The 17,211-nt window shown below is 40.2% G+C and overlaps 1 protein-coding gene and 1 non-coding gene across 2 annotated transcripts in view; one reads left to right on the top strand and one right to left on the bottom strand.

Moving 5' to 3' along the window:
* The window catches only part of SLC35F2 (solute carrier family 35 member F2), a 47,721-nt gene extending 43,639 nt beyond the window's left edge, over positions 1–4,082 (bottom strand). Inside the window, exon 1 of the mRNA XM_029206912.1 lies at positions 3,966–4,082. Coding sequence (XP_029062745.1) covers positions 3,966–4,075 — 110 coding nt within the window. The 5' untranslated portion in view covers positions 4,076–4,082. The remainder of the gene's footprint in view (positions 1–3,965) is intronic.
* A 10,511-nt stretch (positions 4,083–14,593) lies between these two features.
* Positions 14,594–14,666, top strand: TRNAW-CCA. Its single transcript has one exon. It is a non-coding gene; the product is annotated as a tRNA-Trp (tRNA).
* The last annotated feature ends 2,545 nt before the right edge of the window (positions 14,667–17,211 follow it).

Here is a 17,211-nt window from a genome sequence, read left to right as displayed (position 1 = left end):
TCACAACTCAGAGGTAAGGAGGTGGAGAGAGTGCTATACTAGCATCTAGAGGGTAGAGGCCAGGGATACTGCTACATCCCACAGTGTACAGGCCAGCCCCCAGAGCAAAGAATTATTTGACCCAAAATGTCAATAAGGCTGAGATTGAAAAACGATGGAGTAGAGGAACAAAACATGACTGGGTCATAAACATATAGTGCTGAATAGAAAAAAAAATTTTTTTAAGAGATGTGATCTATTATAAAATTCCTATTTGGAATTAAGGATTCATATAGTCACATCTGGTATTCATTGTGTATGTATTTGCAAGGTAAGCACTACACTTGGCAGAGAATACAATAGTGACCAAAACTAGATTGGATTCCTTACCTCCTGAAGTCTAGTAGAAGAGGCAGATATTAATTAATCTTGCAAATTTAAAGGGGAAGGGAGAAGATATTTTGGAGACTGGTAGGATCTAGAGCTCCCTAATCCCTCACTTGCAAAGGCCACAGAAAGTTCTTCAATTTACAGTACCTTTCAGGAGGGCTACATACCGGCTTAGGATTGTGTTGTGCACACAGTGAGTGCTCAATAGATGTTTGTTGAGTGAATAGATGAAGGCTGTACAGTTAAACACCACTAAATGACTCCTTCCAAATTTCTGCGCCTTAACCTTTGAAATAAGGAAACCAAACAGAAAAGAAGAACCAAAGGGCCAGGCCCTTTACTAGACAGTAACAAGGAGTACACGTGTAGACTGACCAAATACTATTGTTCATTCCTCCTCAAGACTGTGCCCCCCTCAAACCAAGCTATTTGCAGTTCCTTGAGCAAAATACTCTTTGGCATCTCTAAGCCTGGACTGTCCTTCTTCACCTAGTCCACCTGCAAAACTCATTCATGCTTCAAATTCCCGATCACCTTCTCTGTCGAGCTCCCTCATGCTGGTGGACATGATCTCTGGCCTACTTTGTGCCATCTGTACTTTGTGCTCACCTCTACAGTACTTATCATAACTTCTTTTTTTTATGATGTTTTTATCATAACTTCTTACCATAATTTGATCATGAGTTCTCTGGGAACAGGAACTATATCCTATTCATCTTAATAGCACAGAGACTAGTCTAGAACCTTGAACATCATAAATGCTCAAGGTTTATCGAATGAAAGACTGAATGAATGAATACATGTCCTGCACTGTACTATGAAAAGAATGGGATAAAACCTATGCCCTCAAAAAGCTTACCATCTATTTGATGGGAAAAGGACAAATATGTGAAATAATAATTAACAATTTTTGCTAGAGATATAAATTTGATAGTCATTATAATAAACATGCATTTTTTTCATATTTGAATTAGAGTATACATTAGGATATAATCTGCTAGATAGTATCCATACGATTAAATAAATATCCTCAGGTATTCCTGGAAATCCATATCCTCCTATCGTAGTATTTGTCATTTGAGTTGGTAGCAATAAGTGACAAAAGCTGAAATTACAAGCAGAATCTACTTGGAAACATAGAGTGCTCATTATCATGAATGCCTGGCATGTAGTGGGTCCTCAATAAATTTTTATTGAACGAGTGACCTGATATTCTTAATCATAGAGAAAAAGTTATCTGTCTACTACTGAGGCAGGCATATCAGGAGTTGGTGTTACCTAGAATATATCCCTCTCATAATGAAAACAGAACCAGCTCAAGGTCCTAAACTTTTCCTCTGTTATTTAGTACCCAGTTGCCAAAAGAGGTATTATTGCCCCCTTTTGGTAAAACGAGTAGAAACCAGTTGTGTGGTCACAAACTATTCCTTTATATCCTATCCATATAGTGATAACACATCTACTTACCAACCTCTCTCCATCCCATAACGGTTAGGGATTCATGGAGCTAAACTCAAATTTAGGGGATGAGTTTTAATACTGAGAGTTTAAAATACTGAATATAAGAAGTCCTGGATATCAGGTAAACTGCATTTTTCTGATTGCTGGGTTAGACAAGGAGAAACTGCAAACAAGAATTCATGTTTGGATGGTTGCCAGAGGTAGGACTGAAAATCTTAATGAACAAAAGAGCTCAGCCAACCAAAAAAAAAAAAAAGCTCCAGCCCAAGACCCTCAGAATAAAGATCAATAAAGGGAAGACTGTAGAGAGTACGGCAGAATGGAAAGGAAGCCTCAAGAACCTTAGTCATCCCTCATTCATTCATTTATGGGGTTGTGGGAAATACAAAAATTTTAAAGACTTGATTTCTGCTGTTAAGGACTTCGTCCATCAGGAATGCAAGATACACATAAATAGCTATCAGACAGGGAAGAAAGTAAAAATCCATAAGGGAGGCACAAAGAAAGTCTGTTCAGAGACAGAAGAAATCTTCTATCTAGGAAGCTATCAGATGTTCCTGGTAAAACATACCAAATTTTGAAAATATTAGAGCATTAGGAAAAAACAATTATTGCTAATCCTTGTTATGTCTTGCTCAACTAATCCACCATATTGTCTGTCTCCTCATCAGGGTTGCTTGTCATCTCCTGAAGCAACACCACATCTTCCTATCACCCAGGAATGGAGGGCTGATGGTGGGTGCAAACTAACCCATGCATAGTACCATGAACAAGGCTGTCTGCCACTCCTGCGTAATCAGCCACTTAATCTCCACAATAACCCAACAAGGTAGGTACTCTTATTATCCCCATTCTACAAGTAAGAAAAGTGGGGCACAGAGAAGTTAAGTGACTTGCCCAAGGTCACCTAGCTGGTAAGTGGCACAAAAACAGGATTTGAGTCCAGAATCTGTACCCTTAGACATTACACTACACTGCCTCCCAGCTGAGAACTTATGGCTAAATTTATCAGACATACTGTATATAGCTGGATAATACAAGGTGATTTTTGGCCCTTTAAACACACACAGCTATTTAAAACTTATTTACATGAAAAAATACATACACCATTATTGATCTAGTTTTGAATATAGTATGACTTTTTAAGACAGTTTTCACAACCTTTAATGGAAAATTCACTTTGTTAATCTTAAAAAAAAAAAAAAAAAAAGGGTGCCAGCGGCCAGGAGTAGTTAAGCCCAGTTTAGACTGGGGCTGGCAGGCGCCACCCCTTACAGGTCATCGCATGGCCTTCGGGAAGTTGCTTAGCCTTCTTTGTTTCTCCATCAGCAAAGCAGGAATAACAACAGTGCCATCTCATAAAATGGTGTGGATTAAATGATAGTATCCATATAAATCGCTAAGCACAGTACGTGACATAGTGAATGCTCAGTGAACGTTCGCTTTCATTATTTAGATCCTGAGTTATCTGTATTTCCAGGATGCGAGTCGTCCAGTAACCACAGAAATGCTTTCCCTGTCCCAGAGTCTCTGCCGATCCCTTGAGCACATTTCTCTCTATTTTCCACGTAACACAGTGACAAGAGAAGCAGGCTTCCCTGGACCTCAGACCCGAAGGTAGCTACGTCGCCTCGCTCAGCCCGGGAAAGAGGCAGGCTCTGGATTTCCTCGGGGCGGCACCACAAAACTCAACCCAGACTTCTCACTTGGGTGAACTCAACTGTTAGTGAGGGATCACCCGCCCACTCTGCCGGGCTCCGCAGCAGGGAATGTGGGCACCGGCGGCAGGAAGAGGAGCTCACCCACCTACCAAGCCCGAGACTGGGCACCCCTCCTTCACAGCATCCCTGGGGACTTCGTCCCCTCCCCGCTGGGAGGCCACTGGGGATTGACCTAACAATGCCAAGACAGTGAATTTCCCCTCAAATCCTCTGAAATACTTCCCCACGATTTCTAAGAGGGAGTCAAGGGAGGGACGCCAAGAGCTTCATAAAGCCAGTAAACAGCTACATCCCTGCAGCACATGTTCAGCCGCCTGAACCAGCACCCCAGTGCTTGCCGCCGCCACTTGCGAACCCGGGAGCTCCCAGCAGCGCCCGCCGCCCAGCCGGTCGCCGTGCGCGGCCTCCACTCACCAGGTGAAGAGTTTGCTCTTGATCCGGAGCAGCAGGCTGGCGGACTCGCCCGCTGCTCCCTGCGCGTGCGGCTGCGGGCGGGCGGATCCCGCCGGCGAGGTGGCCTCCATGGGAGCCCCGCGGTCTCCGGCGCCCGGAACCCCTAGACGTGCCGGGTCCCGGAAGACGGGAGGCGGTGCCTGTGCTGCCGGTGGGGGCTCGGCTCGGCCAGTGAGTCCGCGCTGCCGGGTTCGCTCGCGTCCTTCTCGCACCGCGGCCGGCGGGCTCCTTCTGCGGCAAATCATTAACTGTCAAGCCCCTAGGGCCAGACAATACATTTGCAGATTGCAACCTGGCACCTCGGGGGGCCAGGAGCAGGAGGAGAAAGGGCGCTTTTTTTTTTTCCACCTTGGCAGTCGAGCTTCACTGTTTGTTGACACCCAATATGCATTTCAAGTTCTTATGGTCCCTTACTTAAAATCAGCAAATGAGGTGAATCGAGGTTATGCCAGCGTGTACTAACTTAAGAAGCAGTGATTTAGCTACTGCCTGACCTTTGCTAACTGGGAAGGTCCGGCTGACCCCTCTCTTGACCTAATCTCCCTCCCTCTGACTAACTTATAAAAGATATTTCCCATCTAATAGAACTGAAGACGCCTTAGTTCTGTGTTTCTTGTTTTCGCAAAACATAGGTAAAATCCTATGTTTCCTATCCGTAAAGGGATGCCGGAAACACGTCTTCTTGGTCCTTGTGGTGTGTCTCCTTCCTTACGGGTGTGTTTGGTTTGTCTTTCAATATTCAGAATTGTCTCTGAGGTGCTAGAGAAGAGTGTCAACCCCTGGCGCTCAGCTAGGGTGTCCTGGGCCTGGGTCACGCCTTCCGATGCTTCTGCGGGCCAAGGAGGGACTAGGAACTGGGGTCCAAAAGTTCCTGACTCACTGACAAAAAGGACGTTGGTGGGTCTGGTAGACTGCTACTTCCGGAAAGGAGATCAGGAAGACAAAAGGAAAGGTGTTGAGACCGTTTTTTTCCTGACCACCTCCTTCCCCGGGCAAGGTCCAGGCGGCGGGAGTGGGGAGCAGGCTGTGAGAAGATTCTAAGAAAGAAAATAGATTTTGAAAAATGAAATGTAGCTTTAGGAACCCCAAGTTTAGCAACTACAGAAACCCCAAAATTTAAATGAAATGATTTTTTTTTAATTGTTTAAGAAGAGAGAAGGCGATACGATAATGGAAGCAGAGCTTGGAGTGATAGCTTTGAAGATGGAGGGGTCTCCACAAGCCAAGGAATAAAGTCAGCCAGTAGAAGTTTAGAGCCTTGAGAAGGAAGTAGCCCTGCCGACTTAAGCCTTAACTGTAGCCCAGTAAAACTGATTTCGGACTTCTGGCTTCCAGAACTGTAGGAGAATAGACTTGTGTTGTTTTAAGCTACTAAATTGGTGGTGACTTGTTGCAACAACCATAAGAAACAATTGCAGATGTAGTATATACACTAACTTGTAAGTGGTCATGAGGTACTGTCAAGTGAAAAAAGTAAGTTGCAGAGTTGCAGAATAATTGTATAATATGATTCCTTTTTAGTAAAAAACACCAACTAACTTAATATCTTTATATAAACATATACATCTATATGCATATCTTTATGCTCACTTGTGTTTATATGGGCAAAAGAAGGGTGTGAAAGAATACACACCAGGCTTTTTTTTTTTTTTGCGGTACACGAACCTCTCACTGTTGTGGCCTCTCCCGTTGCGGAGCACAGGCTCCGGACGCGCAGGCTCAGTGGCCATGGCTCATGGGCCCAGCCGCTCCGCGGCATGTAGGATCTTCCCGGATCGGGGCACAAACCCGTGTCCCCTGCATCGGCAGGCGGACTCTCAACCGCTGCGCCACCAGGGAAGCCCCACACCAGGATATTGATACAGGTTTAAGTTGTGAGGGTGGTGGGAATGGGGGGGAGTTGAGGAGGGGAATAAGGGAGAATTGTTTTATACATCTTTGTTTTGTGTTTTTACTATGGGCATATACTACTTTTGCAATTTGAAAAGTATTCAATTAAGATATTTTTCAGTAAGTCATGTTTGGCTCAACATATTACCCCCACAGGAAAATGGGGCCAGGAAACGTAGTCGACCACTAATGTGGATTCTAAAGTTATGCGCAAAGTTATATGTATTTTCTAAACAGAAAATGCTTCTCAAAAAGCATTGGCAGGCGAACTCTTAACCACTGCGCCACCAGGAGAGATCCCATGCGGGATCTTTTGTTGTGGCTCATGGGCTCTTTGTTGCAGTGTGCGGGCTTCTCTCTACTTGGGGCGCGGGGGCTCTAGAGTGCGTGGGATTGGTTGCCCTGTGACATGTGGGATCTTAGTTCCCCAACCAGTGATCGAACCGGCATCCCCTGCGTTGGAAGGCAGATCCTTAGCCACTGGACCACCAGGGAAGTCCCTGAGAGGCATATTTGAATACTAAAAATACCATAATAGTAATGAACTTCAACTTTTTTATTGAAAAGGATCAAAAAGAAGAAAAATTCTAAAGCAGATATCAATATTTAAGACTCCCTTAAACTGGAACCAACGTTTAAGATAAACTGAAGTCATTTATAAAAATTTGAAATATAGTGGATTTACAATATTGTGTTAGTTTCAGGTGTACAGCAAAGCAACTCGGTTATATATTTTTTCAGATTATATTCCAATACAGGTTATAACAAGATATCAAACATCGTTCCCTGTGCTCTACAATAAATCCTTGATGCTTATCTATTTTATGTATAGTAGTTTGTATCTGTTAATCCTGTACTCCTCATTTGTCCTTCTCTCCCTCCCTCTCCCCTTTGGTAACCATAAGTTTGTTTTCTATGTCTATGAGTCTGTTTCTGTTTTGTATATAGATTCTTTTTTTTTTTCTTTTTTGGCTGCACCACGAGGCTTGCAGGATCTTAGTTCCCCAGCTAGGGATCAAACCTGTGCCCCCTGCAGTGGGAGCATGGAGTCCTAACCACTGGACCGCCAGGGAATTCCCTAGATTCATTTGTATTATTTTTTAGATTCCACATATAACTGTTATCTCATAGTATTTGTATTTCTCTGTTTGGCTTACTTCACTGAGTATATCAGTCCATCCATCCATGTTGCTGCACATGGCAATATTTCATTCTTTTTTACAGCTGAGTAATATTCCATTGTGTGTGTGTGTGTGTGTGTGTGTGTGTGTGTGTGTATGTACCACATCTTCTTAAAGTAATCAACTGTTGATGGGCACTTGGGTTGTTTCCATGTCTTGGCTATTGTAAATAGTGCTGCTATGAACATTGGGGTGCATGTATCTTTTTGAGTTAGACTTTTCATTTTTTCCAGATATATACCCAGGAGTGGAATTGCTGGATCATATGGTAGCTCTATTTTTAGTTTTTTAAGGACACTCCATATTGTTTTCCATAGTGGCTGCACCAATTTACACTCCCACCAACAGTGTAGGAGGATTCCCTTTTCTCCAAATCTTCTCCAGCATTTATTATTTGTAGACTTAGTGATGATAGACATTCTAACCAGTGTGAGGTGATACCTCATTGTGGTTTTGATTTGCATTTCTCTAATAATTAGTGACATTGAGCATCTTTTCATGTGCCTGTTGGCCATCTGTATGTCTTTGGAAATTTTTCTATTTAGGTCTCCTGCTCATTTTTTAATTGGGTTGTTTGGGGGTTTTTGATATTGAGTTATGTATGAGCTGTTTGCATATTTTTGGATATTAACCCCTTATCATTAGCATCATTTGCAAATATTTTCTCCCATTCTGTAGGTTGTTTTGTCTTGTTGATTTCCTTTGCTATGAAAAGCTTTTAAGTTTGATTAGGTCCCATTTATTTTTGCTTTTATTTGTTTTGCCTTAGGAGACTGATCTAAGAAAATATTGCTACAATTATGTCAGAGAAAGTTTTGCCTATGTTCTCTTCCAGAAGTTTTATGGTGTCATGTCTTATATTTAAGTCTTTAAACCATTTTGAGTTTATTTTTGTATATGGTGTGAGGGAGAGTTCTAATTTCATTGATTTACATGTAGCTGTCCAGCTTTCCCAACACCACTTGTTGGAGAGGCTATCTTTTCTCCATTGTATATTCTTGCCTCCTTTGGCATAGATTAATTGACCACAGATGCATGGGTTTATTTCTGGGCTCTATATTCTGTTCTATTGATCTATATGCCTATTTTTGTGCCAATACCATGCTGTTTTTTAAAAAAATTAATTTATTTATTTATGTATTTATTTTTTTGGCTGTGTTGGGTCTTCATTGCTGCGCGTGGGCTTTCTCTAGTTGATGTGAGCGGGGGCTACTCTTCATTAAGGTGTGCAGACTTCTCATTGTAGTGGCTTCTCTTGTTGCAGAGCACAGCTCTAGGCACACTGGCTCCAGTAGTTGTGGCATACGGGCTCAGTTGCTCTATGGCATGTGGAACCTTCCTGGACCAGGGCTTGAACCCATGTCCCCTGCATTAGCAGGTGGATTCTTAACTACTGTGCCACCAGAGAAGTCCCAATATCATGCTGTTTTGATTACTGGAGCTTTGTAATATAGTCTGAAGTCTGGACCTGTTATGCCTCCAACTTTGTTGTTTTTCCTCAGGATTGCTTTGGCAATTCTGGCCCTTTTGTGATTCCATATAAATTTTAGGATTATTTGTTCCAGTTCTGTGAAAATTGTCCTGGGTATTTTGATAGGGATTGCATTAAATATGCAGATTGCTTTGAGTAGTATAGCCATTTTAACAATGTAAATTCTTCCAATCCAAGAGCATGGGATATCTTTCCATTCCTCTGAATCATCTTCAATTTCCATGATCAATGTTTTATAGTTTTCAGTGTATAGGTCTTTCATCTCCTTGGTTAAGTTTATTCCTTGGTTTTGTTTTGTTTTGTTTTTGTTTTTGGACACAATTCTAAAAAGGATTGTTTTTTTTTTTACTTTCTCTTTCTGATATTTTGTTATTAGTTGTAAAGAATTGCAGCAGAGTTCTGTAAATTAATCTAGTATCCCACTATCTTGCTGAATTTATTTATTAGTTCTAACAGTTTTTGTGTGGAGACTTTAGGGTTTTCTATATGAAGTATCATGTCATCTTCAAATAGTGACATTTATACCTCTTTCCTTCCAATCTGTATACTATTTATTTGTTTTTCTTGTCTGGCTGCTGTGGCTAGGACTTCTAATACTATGTTGAATAGAGGTAGTTAGTTGGGCATCCTTGTCTTGTTCCTGAATTTAGCAGGAAGGCTTTCAGCTTTTCACCATTGAGGATTATGTTGGCTGTGCATTTGCCATAAATGGCTTTTATTATGTTGAGATACGTTCCCTCTATGCCCATTTTGGTGAGAGTTTTTATCATGAATGGATGTTGAATTTTGTCCAATGCTTTTTCTTTTTTCATCTATTGAGATGATCTTGTGGTTTATGTCTTTCCTTTTGCTAATGTGGTGTATCACATTGATTGATTTGCTTATGCAATGGTTATTCTTGCATCCCTGGAGTGAATCCAGATTGATCATGGTGTATGATCTTTTTAAGTATTGTTGGATTTGATTTGCTACTATTTTGTTAAGGATTCTGTATTCATCAAGGATATTGACCTGTAACATATTTTTTTGTAGTGTCTTTGTGTGGTTTTGGTATCAAGGTGATAGTGGTTTCACAGAATGAATTTGGGAGCGTTCCCTCCTCTTCAATTTTTTGGAATTGTTGAAGAAGGATAGGTATAAGTTTTTCATTTTACGTTTGGTACAATTCCCCAGTGAAGCTGTCCCATCCTGGGCTTTTGTTTGCAGGGAGTTTTTTATTACAGACTCTATTTCACTGCTAGTGATCAGTCTGTTCAAACTATCTGTTTCTTCTTGACTCAATTTTGGCAGGCCGTAAGTTTCTAGAAATTTGTCTATTTCTTGTAGGTAGTCCTATTTGTTGGCATATAACTGTTCATAGTATTCTCTCATTATTTTTTGTATTTCTGTGGCATCAGTTATTATTTCTCCTCTTTCATTTATTATTTTGTTTTTGTTTTTGGGGGGCGTCACCTCTCTTTTCTTCTTGGTGAGCTTAGCTAGAGGTTTGTTGATTTCATTTACCTTTTCAAATAACCAGTTCTTGTTTTTACTGATATTTTCTATTGTTTTTCAATTTCTATTTTATTTATTTTCTCTCTGATCTTTATTATTTCCTTCTTTCTGATGACTATGGGCTTTTGGGTTTTGTTTGTTCTTTTTCTAATTCTTTTAGGTGGTACGTTAGGTTGTTTATTTGAGATTTTTCTTGTTTCTTCAGGAAGGCCTGTATCACTATGAACTTCCCTCTTAGAATTGCTTTTGCTGCCTCCCATAAATTTTATAAGGTTGTGTTTCCATTTTCATTTGTCTCAAGGTATTTTCTGATTTCTTCTTTGATTTCATCATTGACCCATTTGTAGTAGCATGTTGTTCACTATCCATGTGTTTATTCTATTCCCAGTTTTCTTTCTGTGGTTAATTTCTAGTTTCATACAGTTATGTTCAGAGAAAATGCTTGAAATAATTTCTATCCTTTTAAATTTGTTGAGATTTGTTTTGTGACCTAGTAAGTGCTCTATCCTAGAGAAGGTTCCATGCATACTTGAAAAGAATCTGTATTTTGGTTTTGTTTTTGTTTTTGTTTTTTTTTTTGGATGTAGGATCTTGTAGATATAAATTAAGTCCAACTGGTCAATTGTGCCATTTAGGATCTCTGTTGCCTTATGATCTCTCCATTGATGTCAGTAAGGTGTTAATGTCTCCTACTATTATTGTATTATGGTCAATTTCTTCCTGTATGTCTGTTAGTATTTGCTTTGTATAGTTAGGTGCTCCTATATTGGGTGCATATATGTTAATGAGTATAATATCCTCTTCTTGTATTGATCCCTTTATCGTTAGATAATGCTCTTCTTTGTCTTTTTTATGGCCTTGGTTTTAAAGTCTATTTTGTCTGATATGTTTATTGCTACCCTCACTCTCTTGCTATTTCCATTTGCATGAAATATCTTTTTCCATCCCCTTACTTTTAGTTTGTGTCTTTCACCCTGAAGTGAGTCTCTTGTAGTCAGCATATCATAGTTTCTTGTTTTATTATCTAATCTGCCACTCTGTGTCTTTTGATTGGAGCATTTAGTCCATTGACATTTAAAGTAATTATTGATAGGTATGTACTTATTGCCATTTTAATCCTTGTTTTCCAGTTGTCTTTGTAGTTCTCTTTTGTTGTTCTCCTTGTTGTTTTTCCTTTTGTGGTTTGATGATTTTCTTTTGTAGTATGCTTGAGTTCTTTCCTTTTTGTTTTTTGTGAATGTTTTGTATGTTTTCTATTTGTGCTTACCATGGAGTTCAAGTATGTTGACCCATAACTATTTTCTTTAAACTGATAGTCATTCAAGTTAAAACACAGTCTAAATGATCTACATTTTTATCCTCCTTTCTCCCACATTTTGTGACTTTGATGTCCTATTTTAAACCTTCATGCTTATGTTTTTACTATTAATTGTAGTTAAAAGTCATTTTACAATTTTTAAAGTTGTTTTTTAATCTATGTTCTGGCTTATTTAAGTGATTTTCAACCTTTTATATGTTTGCCTTTCCTATTGTGATTTCCCCTTTCCTGTAGACTCTTGCTTCTTTTCTATTTAGAGAAGACCCTTCAATATTTCTTTTGGGGTAGGTTAAGTATTGCTGAATTCTTTTAGTTTTTGCTTCTCTGAGAAATTATTTCTTTCTCCTTCTATTCTAAATGATAATCTTGCTGGGTAGAGTGCCGTAGGTTGCAGGTTTTTCTCTTTCAGGACTTTAAATATATAATGCCACTCCCTCCTGGCCTATAAAGTTCCTGCAGAGGAATCAGCTGATAGCCTTATGGGGGTTCCCTTTTAACTGACTCTTTGTTTTTCTCTTGCTGCCTTTATAATCCTCTCTATCTTTAACTTTTGACATTTTAATCATGATATGTCTTAGTGTGAGTCTGTTTAGGTACATCTGTTTTGGGGCCCTCTGTGCTTCCTATACCTAGATATCTGTTTCCTTCTTCTTTAAGTTTGGGAAGTTTTCAGCTATAATTTCTTCAAATACATTTTCAATCCCCTTCTCTCTCTCTTTTCCTTCTGAAACCCCTATTATGCATAGGTTGGAATGCTTTATATTATCCCATAGATCTTGTGTGTTACTTTCTTCTTTTTTTTTTTTTTTTTAATTTGTCTTTCTGTGTACTGTTTGGATTGGGTGATTTCCATTATTCTGTCTTCCAGATCACTTGTTAGTTCTCCAGTGTCATTTAGTCTGCTACTTATTGCTTCTCTATTGGTTTTTATCATGACAATTGAATTGTCTGTTTTTGATTGGTTCATTTTTTTGGTTTCTAATTCCTTGTTAAAGTGATCTGCATTTCCATTGAAAATCTTTTAAATTCATTTAGAATTTTTATTACCTCATTTTTGAACTCAGGGTCTAGTAGACTGGTGAGGTCTGTTTCATTCATTGTTTTTTCAGGAGATTTCTCTTATTCTTTTAATTGGGAGTAGTTCCTCTGCCTTTTCATTTTACTTAACTTTTTCTGTCTCTGAATTTAAGAGAACCAGTTATCTACTCTGGTCTTGAAGGGGTGTTTTTATGTGGGGCCATCCCTATGTAGACTGTGTGTGTCCAGTATTTTTTGTGTGAGGGCTGGTTTTGTTATGGATGCCGTGCAGAATGGGTGTGATTGGTGTTAGGGGATTTAAACCTTGTGCAGGAATGAGGCAGGGCTTCCTCTGTGCTCTGTTGCTATCACAGCCCTGTCAGGGGCAAGTTCTGCTCCCCAGTTTTTGGAGTAGAAGCCCTGAGGCTCAGGTTCTATCAGGCTCCATTGCCCTTGAGTGCAAGATCTGCCACAAAGGATGTGATTGCTGAAGGAAGTGAAGCCCATATGATCACAGAGGACCTATGTGCCACCTGTGTAGCATCTGTGGTTCCACTCAGAAGCAGCCCAATGTTGCATCTCTTTTTCTCTTGTGTTTATCCCAGATCTAGTGCAAGGCTGTGGTTTGGAGTAGCATTGTGACTACACAGGGCACAGGGGGTCAGGGCATTGTGACTGCAGGAATTAAGGTGGCTGTGCTGCCCCGAGATCTGGGCTGCCTCTGTGGCAGACTTCTCCCAGGACTTGTCTGCTCCAGATCTAGTGTAAGCTGTGGTATGGAGTGGGCAGGGCCTAAGTGCCCTCACTGGAAAACAAACCATTGCGTACTCCTGCCCATGGCTTGTCTGCCCAAGATGCAGAGCTTAGCCACTGTGCCCTCTTGTGGTACTGCCCTGTGCATACACTGAAGATGTTCACTGCAGCCCCTCCCCACCTTGTGCACATGCTGACAATGGGCTCCAAGGTTCACCTGGATCACACCTCAGGTGCCCTAGTATGTCTCCACATAGCTAGACAAAATCTTTGCCCAGATCTTGTGCCAGGCTGTGGTGTGGAGTGAGCAGGGCCAGAGTGTTGTGCCTTGGAATTGATAAGTGCAGCGAAGCAGCAGCTGCCAGTGCAATGCTCTTTCTGCCCTGATTGTTAACAAGCCAGCATGTGTGCACTCCTCACAAATAAAAACCAGGCTTCTCCAGCCCTTCTGTCTGTCTCAGCAGATTTCCCAGCAGGCAAGAGGCCTTGCAGGCAAGACCCTAGGACTGGGATGCTCAGATTGTGGGTTGACCTGCTCACTTCCCAGAACGAGGGTCCCCCTGTGTGGACCTTCTCTTCCTTACAGATCCCTCCCAGGGGCTCAGGTCCAACCTGATGCCTTTTTTTCATCCTATCCAATTATGTGGAGATCTTTCCTGCAGCTTTTGTTATATAGGAGTTCTGTCAGTTTTTCCAGTTAGTTTTCCATGAGAATTGTTACATATGTAGATGTATTTTTGCTGTGTTTGTGGGGGGCAGGTGAGCTCCATGACCTCCTACTATGCCATCTTGATCCCCCTAATTCCTGAAGTCATTTTTATGAAAAGTAAATGGGGACTTTCCAAGTGTAATCTGTATTTAAGTTCATCTCAAAGCCCATATTTTAAAAGCCTTATTTTAATACAATGGAATATTATTCAGCCATAAAAAGAAATACTGCCATTTGCAGCAACATGAATGAAATTCAAGGGCATTATGATAACTGAAGTAAGTCAGACAGAGAAAGACAAACTTTGCATGGTCTTAAAATAATTCCACTATGTGGAATCTAAAAAAGTGGAACTAACTCATAGAAACAGAGTAGAATGGTTGTTGCCAGGTGCTGGGGGAAATGGGGAGACGTTGGTCAAAGAGTACAAACTTTCAGTTATAAGATGAATAAGTTCTGGGGATATAATGTACAGCAAGGTGACAACAGTTACCAATACTTTATTGTAAACTTAAAATCTGCTAAGAGAGTAGATCTTAAATGTTCTCACCACACACAAAAAATGGTAACTATGTGAGGTGATGGATGTGTTAACTAACCTTAATGTGGCAGTCGTTTCAGAATATATACATATATCAAATCATCGCATTGTACGCTTTACTCATACAAACTTCTTTGTCAATTATATCTCTGTAAAGCTGGGAGAAAACCCTTATTTTAAAAGATCTTGGGACTTCCCTGGTGGTCCAGTGGTTAAGATTCCATGCTTCCAATGCAGGGGGCCCAGGTTCGATCCCCGGTCAGGGAACTAAGATCCCACAGGCCACACAGCAAGGCCAAAATATTAAAAAAAATTTTTAAAGTAAAAGATCTTGTTTGTAGGGTCTACTAAATATATACTATTGCCACTACTATTGTCTGAATCTTTTTTCCTGAGATAGTCCAACCTCTGAAATAATTAGTTAAGCATCGGTGAAAAGGAAACAGACGTGGGATTGAACAAAAAAAATTTTTTTTAAATAAGGGAACCAAAAAATCATCTGAAGAAATTTAAAGTATGTAATTAACCATAACTATACCTTATTGTTTAGTTACATGGTTTTAAATACCATCCGTAGGCTGACAACTCCCAAATTTTTAACTCCAATACAGGTGTCCCCAGAGCTCCAGATTCATATATCTAACTGCTTACTTGACATTTCCATGAGGAAATCTTAAAGGCATCTCAAAAGTGGCCCAAACAAAACTCTTTGTTCCCCCATTTCCTACTCTTTTCCCATTCACTCCCATCCCGGTATAGAAAACCTCAATCAGTTCTCAAGCTAAGAATCCTCCTTTTCTCTTATCCTCCCCATTCAATCCAATAGCCAGTCTTTTTCCATTTCCAAAATATATCTTAAATTCAATAACTTTTCTCTATGTCCACACTGAAGGCCAAACCACTAAAATCTCTAGTCTAGACCACTGCAGTAGACTCCCATATCTTCTTACATATTCTATTCTTGATTCTGTACAGTTAATGCCAAAATGCCTATGAAATAAGGCCACTCTCCTGCTTACAAGCCTCCAATGCTGCCTGTTATATTTAGAATAAAGTTTAGGCTCCTCACTCTGGTTTACAATACTCCTGCCTGTCTCTTCAACTTGCACATGGTACTCTTCTATTTCTCAAATTCCAAGCCTGTCTTATTTCCTCTGCCTGGAAAAATCTGCCTCCAGATTATTGGAGCATAATCTCAGCATAGTCTCAGGTCCAATGTCACATACTCAGACAAGACTTCCCTGACATAAATTAATCCATTGTCTCCCAGTCTCTCTCTGTCAAATCGATTGATTATATTTTTACCATAGAAATTTTTTATGGGCTGAATCGTGTTCCCTCCAAATTTATATGTTAAAGTCAAACAGGACCAAGAAGGCAGGACCATCACCCTGGTAAACCAGGAAGGCAGGGCCACCCTGGTTGGCCTAAAGAACAAAGCATCAAGCCAAAGAGGATTATTCTCAAGCCTTAAAGTATAATGAAATTTTCCCCTGCTAGTTTTTGATTTGCTGGGACTTACTTGTGATGCCTTTTTTCTCTCCAGTTTATTCCTTTTGGAATGGAGAATGTCTGTCCTATGCCTGCCCACCACTTGTTCAGTTTGGTTTTTTTTTTTAACATCTTTATTGGAGTATAATTGCTTTGCAATGGTGTGTTAGCTTCTGCTGTAAAACAAAGTGAATCAGCTATACATATACATACATCCCCATATCTCCTCCCTCTTGCGTCTCCCTCCCACCCTCTCTACACTTGTTCAGTTTTACAGTTCACAACTAGAGAGGAATTTTGCCTCAGGATGAGTCATACCCCAAATCTCACCCATACATTATTAAGATAATATCTAGATGAGATTTTTGGACTTAGAGTTGATGCTGGAATGGGTTAAGACTTTTGAAGCTGTTGGGATAGGGCAAATATATTTTGCATGTGAGGACATGACATATGGTGGAAGTCCTAATGCCTAGGACCTCAGAATGTGACTATATTTGGAGATAAGATCTTTCAAAGATAATAAAACAAAGTAATTAGGGTAGGCCTTAACCCAATATGACTGGACCTTTTAAGAAGGAAGACAATGTGAGGATACAGGGAGAAGATGGCCATCCACAAGCCAAGGAGAAGGCCTCAGAAGAAACCAGCTCTGCTGACACCTTGAATTTGTACTTCCAGCCTCCAGAACTGTGAAAAAATAAATTTCTGTTATTTAAGCCACCTAGTGTGGTACCTTGTTATGGCAAACCAAGCAAACTAATTCAGAAATTAGCTAAAATTGTCTTGTTTATTTAGCTTAGTGTTCCCCTGCCCACAAAGCGAGTCTTGCCCTTCTAGTAGGAACAGCCCCATAAGTGCCTTGATAATCATGTTAGAGCTCAACAAAGAGGTTAAACCATAGAGCATTCAGGTAACCCCCTCCAGAAAGTTTTTTAAATCTCTTCATACATATCTTCTACAAATTTTAATGTATTAATCTCAATTCCCCTCTCACAACCTTTTTCTTTCTTCACTCTCCTGCACTGATTCTCAGCACCCATTCCTTTAGCCATACCACGTTACTTGAAGTTCATGAAACATGCCATGCCGTTTTGCATGGCTATGCCTTTGCACATGCTTTCCCTTTGTCTAGAATAACCCTCGATATCTGCTTAGGCTAGCTAGTGCCTTCTTACACTTCAAAACTCAGCTCAGGGGTTCCTTCCTCAGGGAAACATTTTTAAAGCCTCCCTGTTTTATATTTATTTTCTATTTCATTAACTTTTGTTCCAATCTATATTGTTTTTTCCTTCTACATTTTTTGGTTTTATTCTTCTAT

This window comes from Monodon monoceros, unplaced genomic scaffold, assembly GCF_005190385.1.
Source record: "Monodon monoceros isolate NGI ecotype Baffin Bay Population unplaced genomic scaffold, NGI_Narwhal_1 Super_Scaffold_7, whole genome shotgun sequence".
NCBI classification, from domain to species: Eukaryota; Metazoa; Chordata; class Mammalia; order Artiodactyla; family Monodontidae; genus Monodon; species Monodon monoceros.
This window is presented reverse-complemented; position numbering and strand designations above follow the sequence as displayed.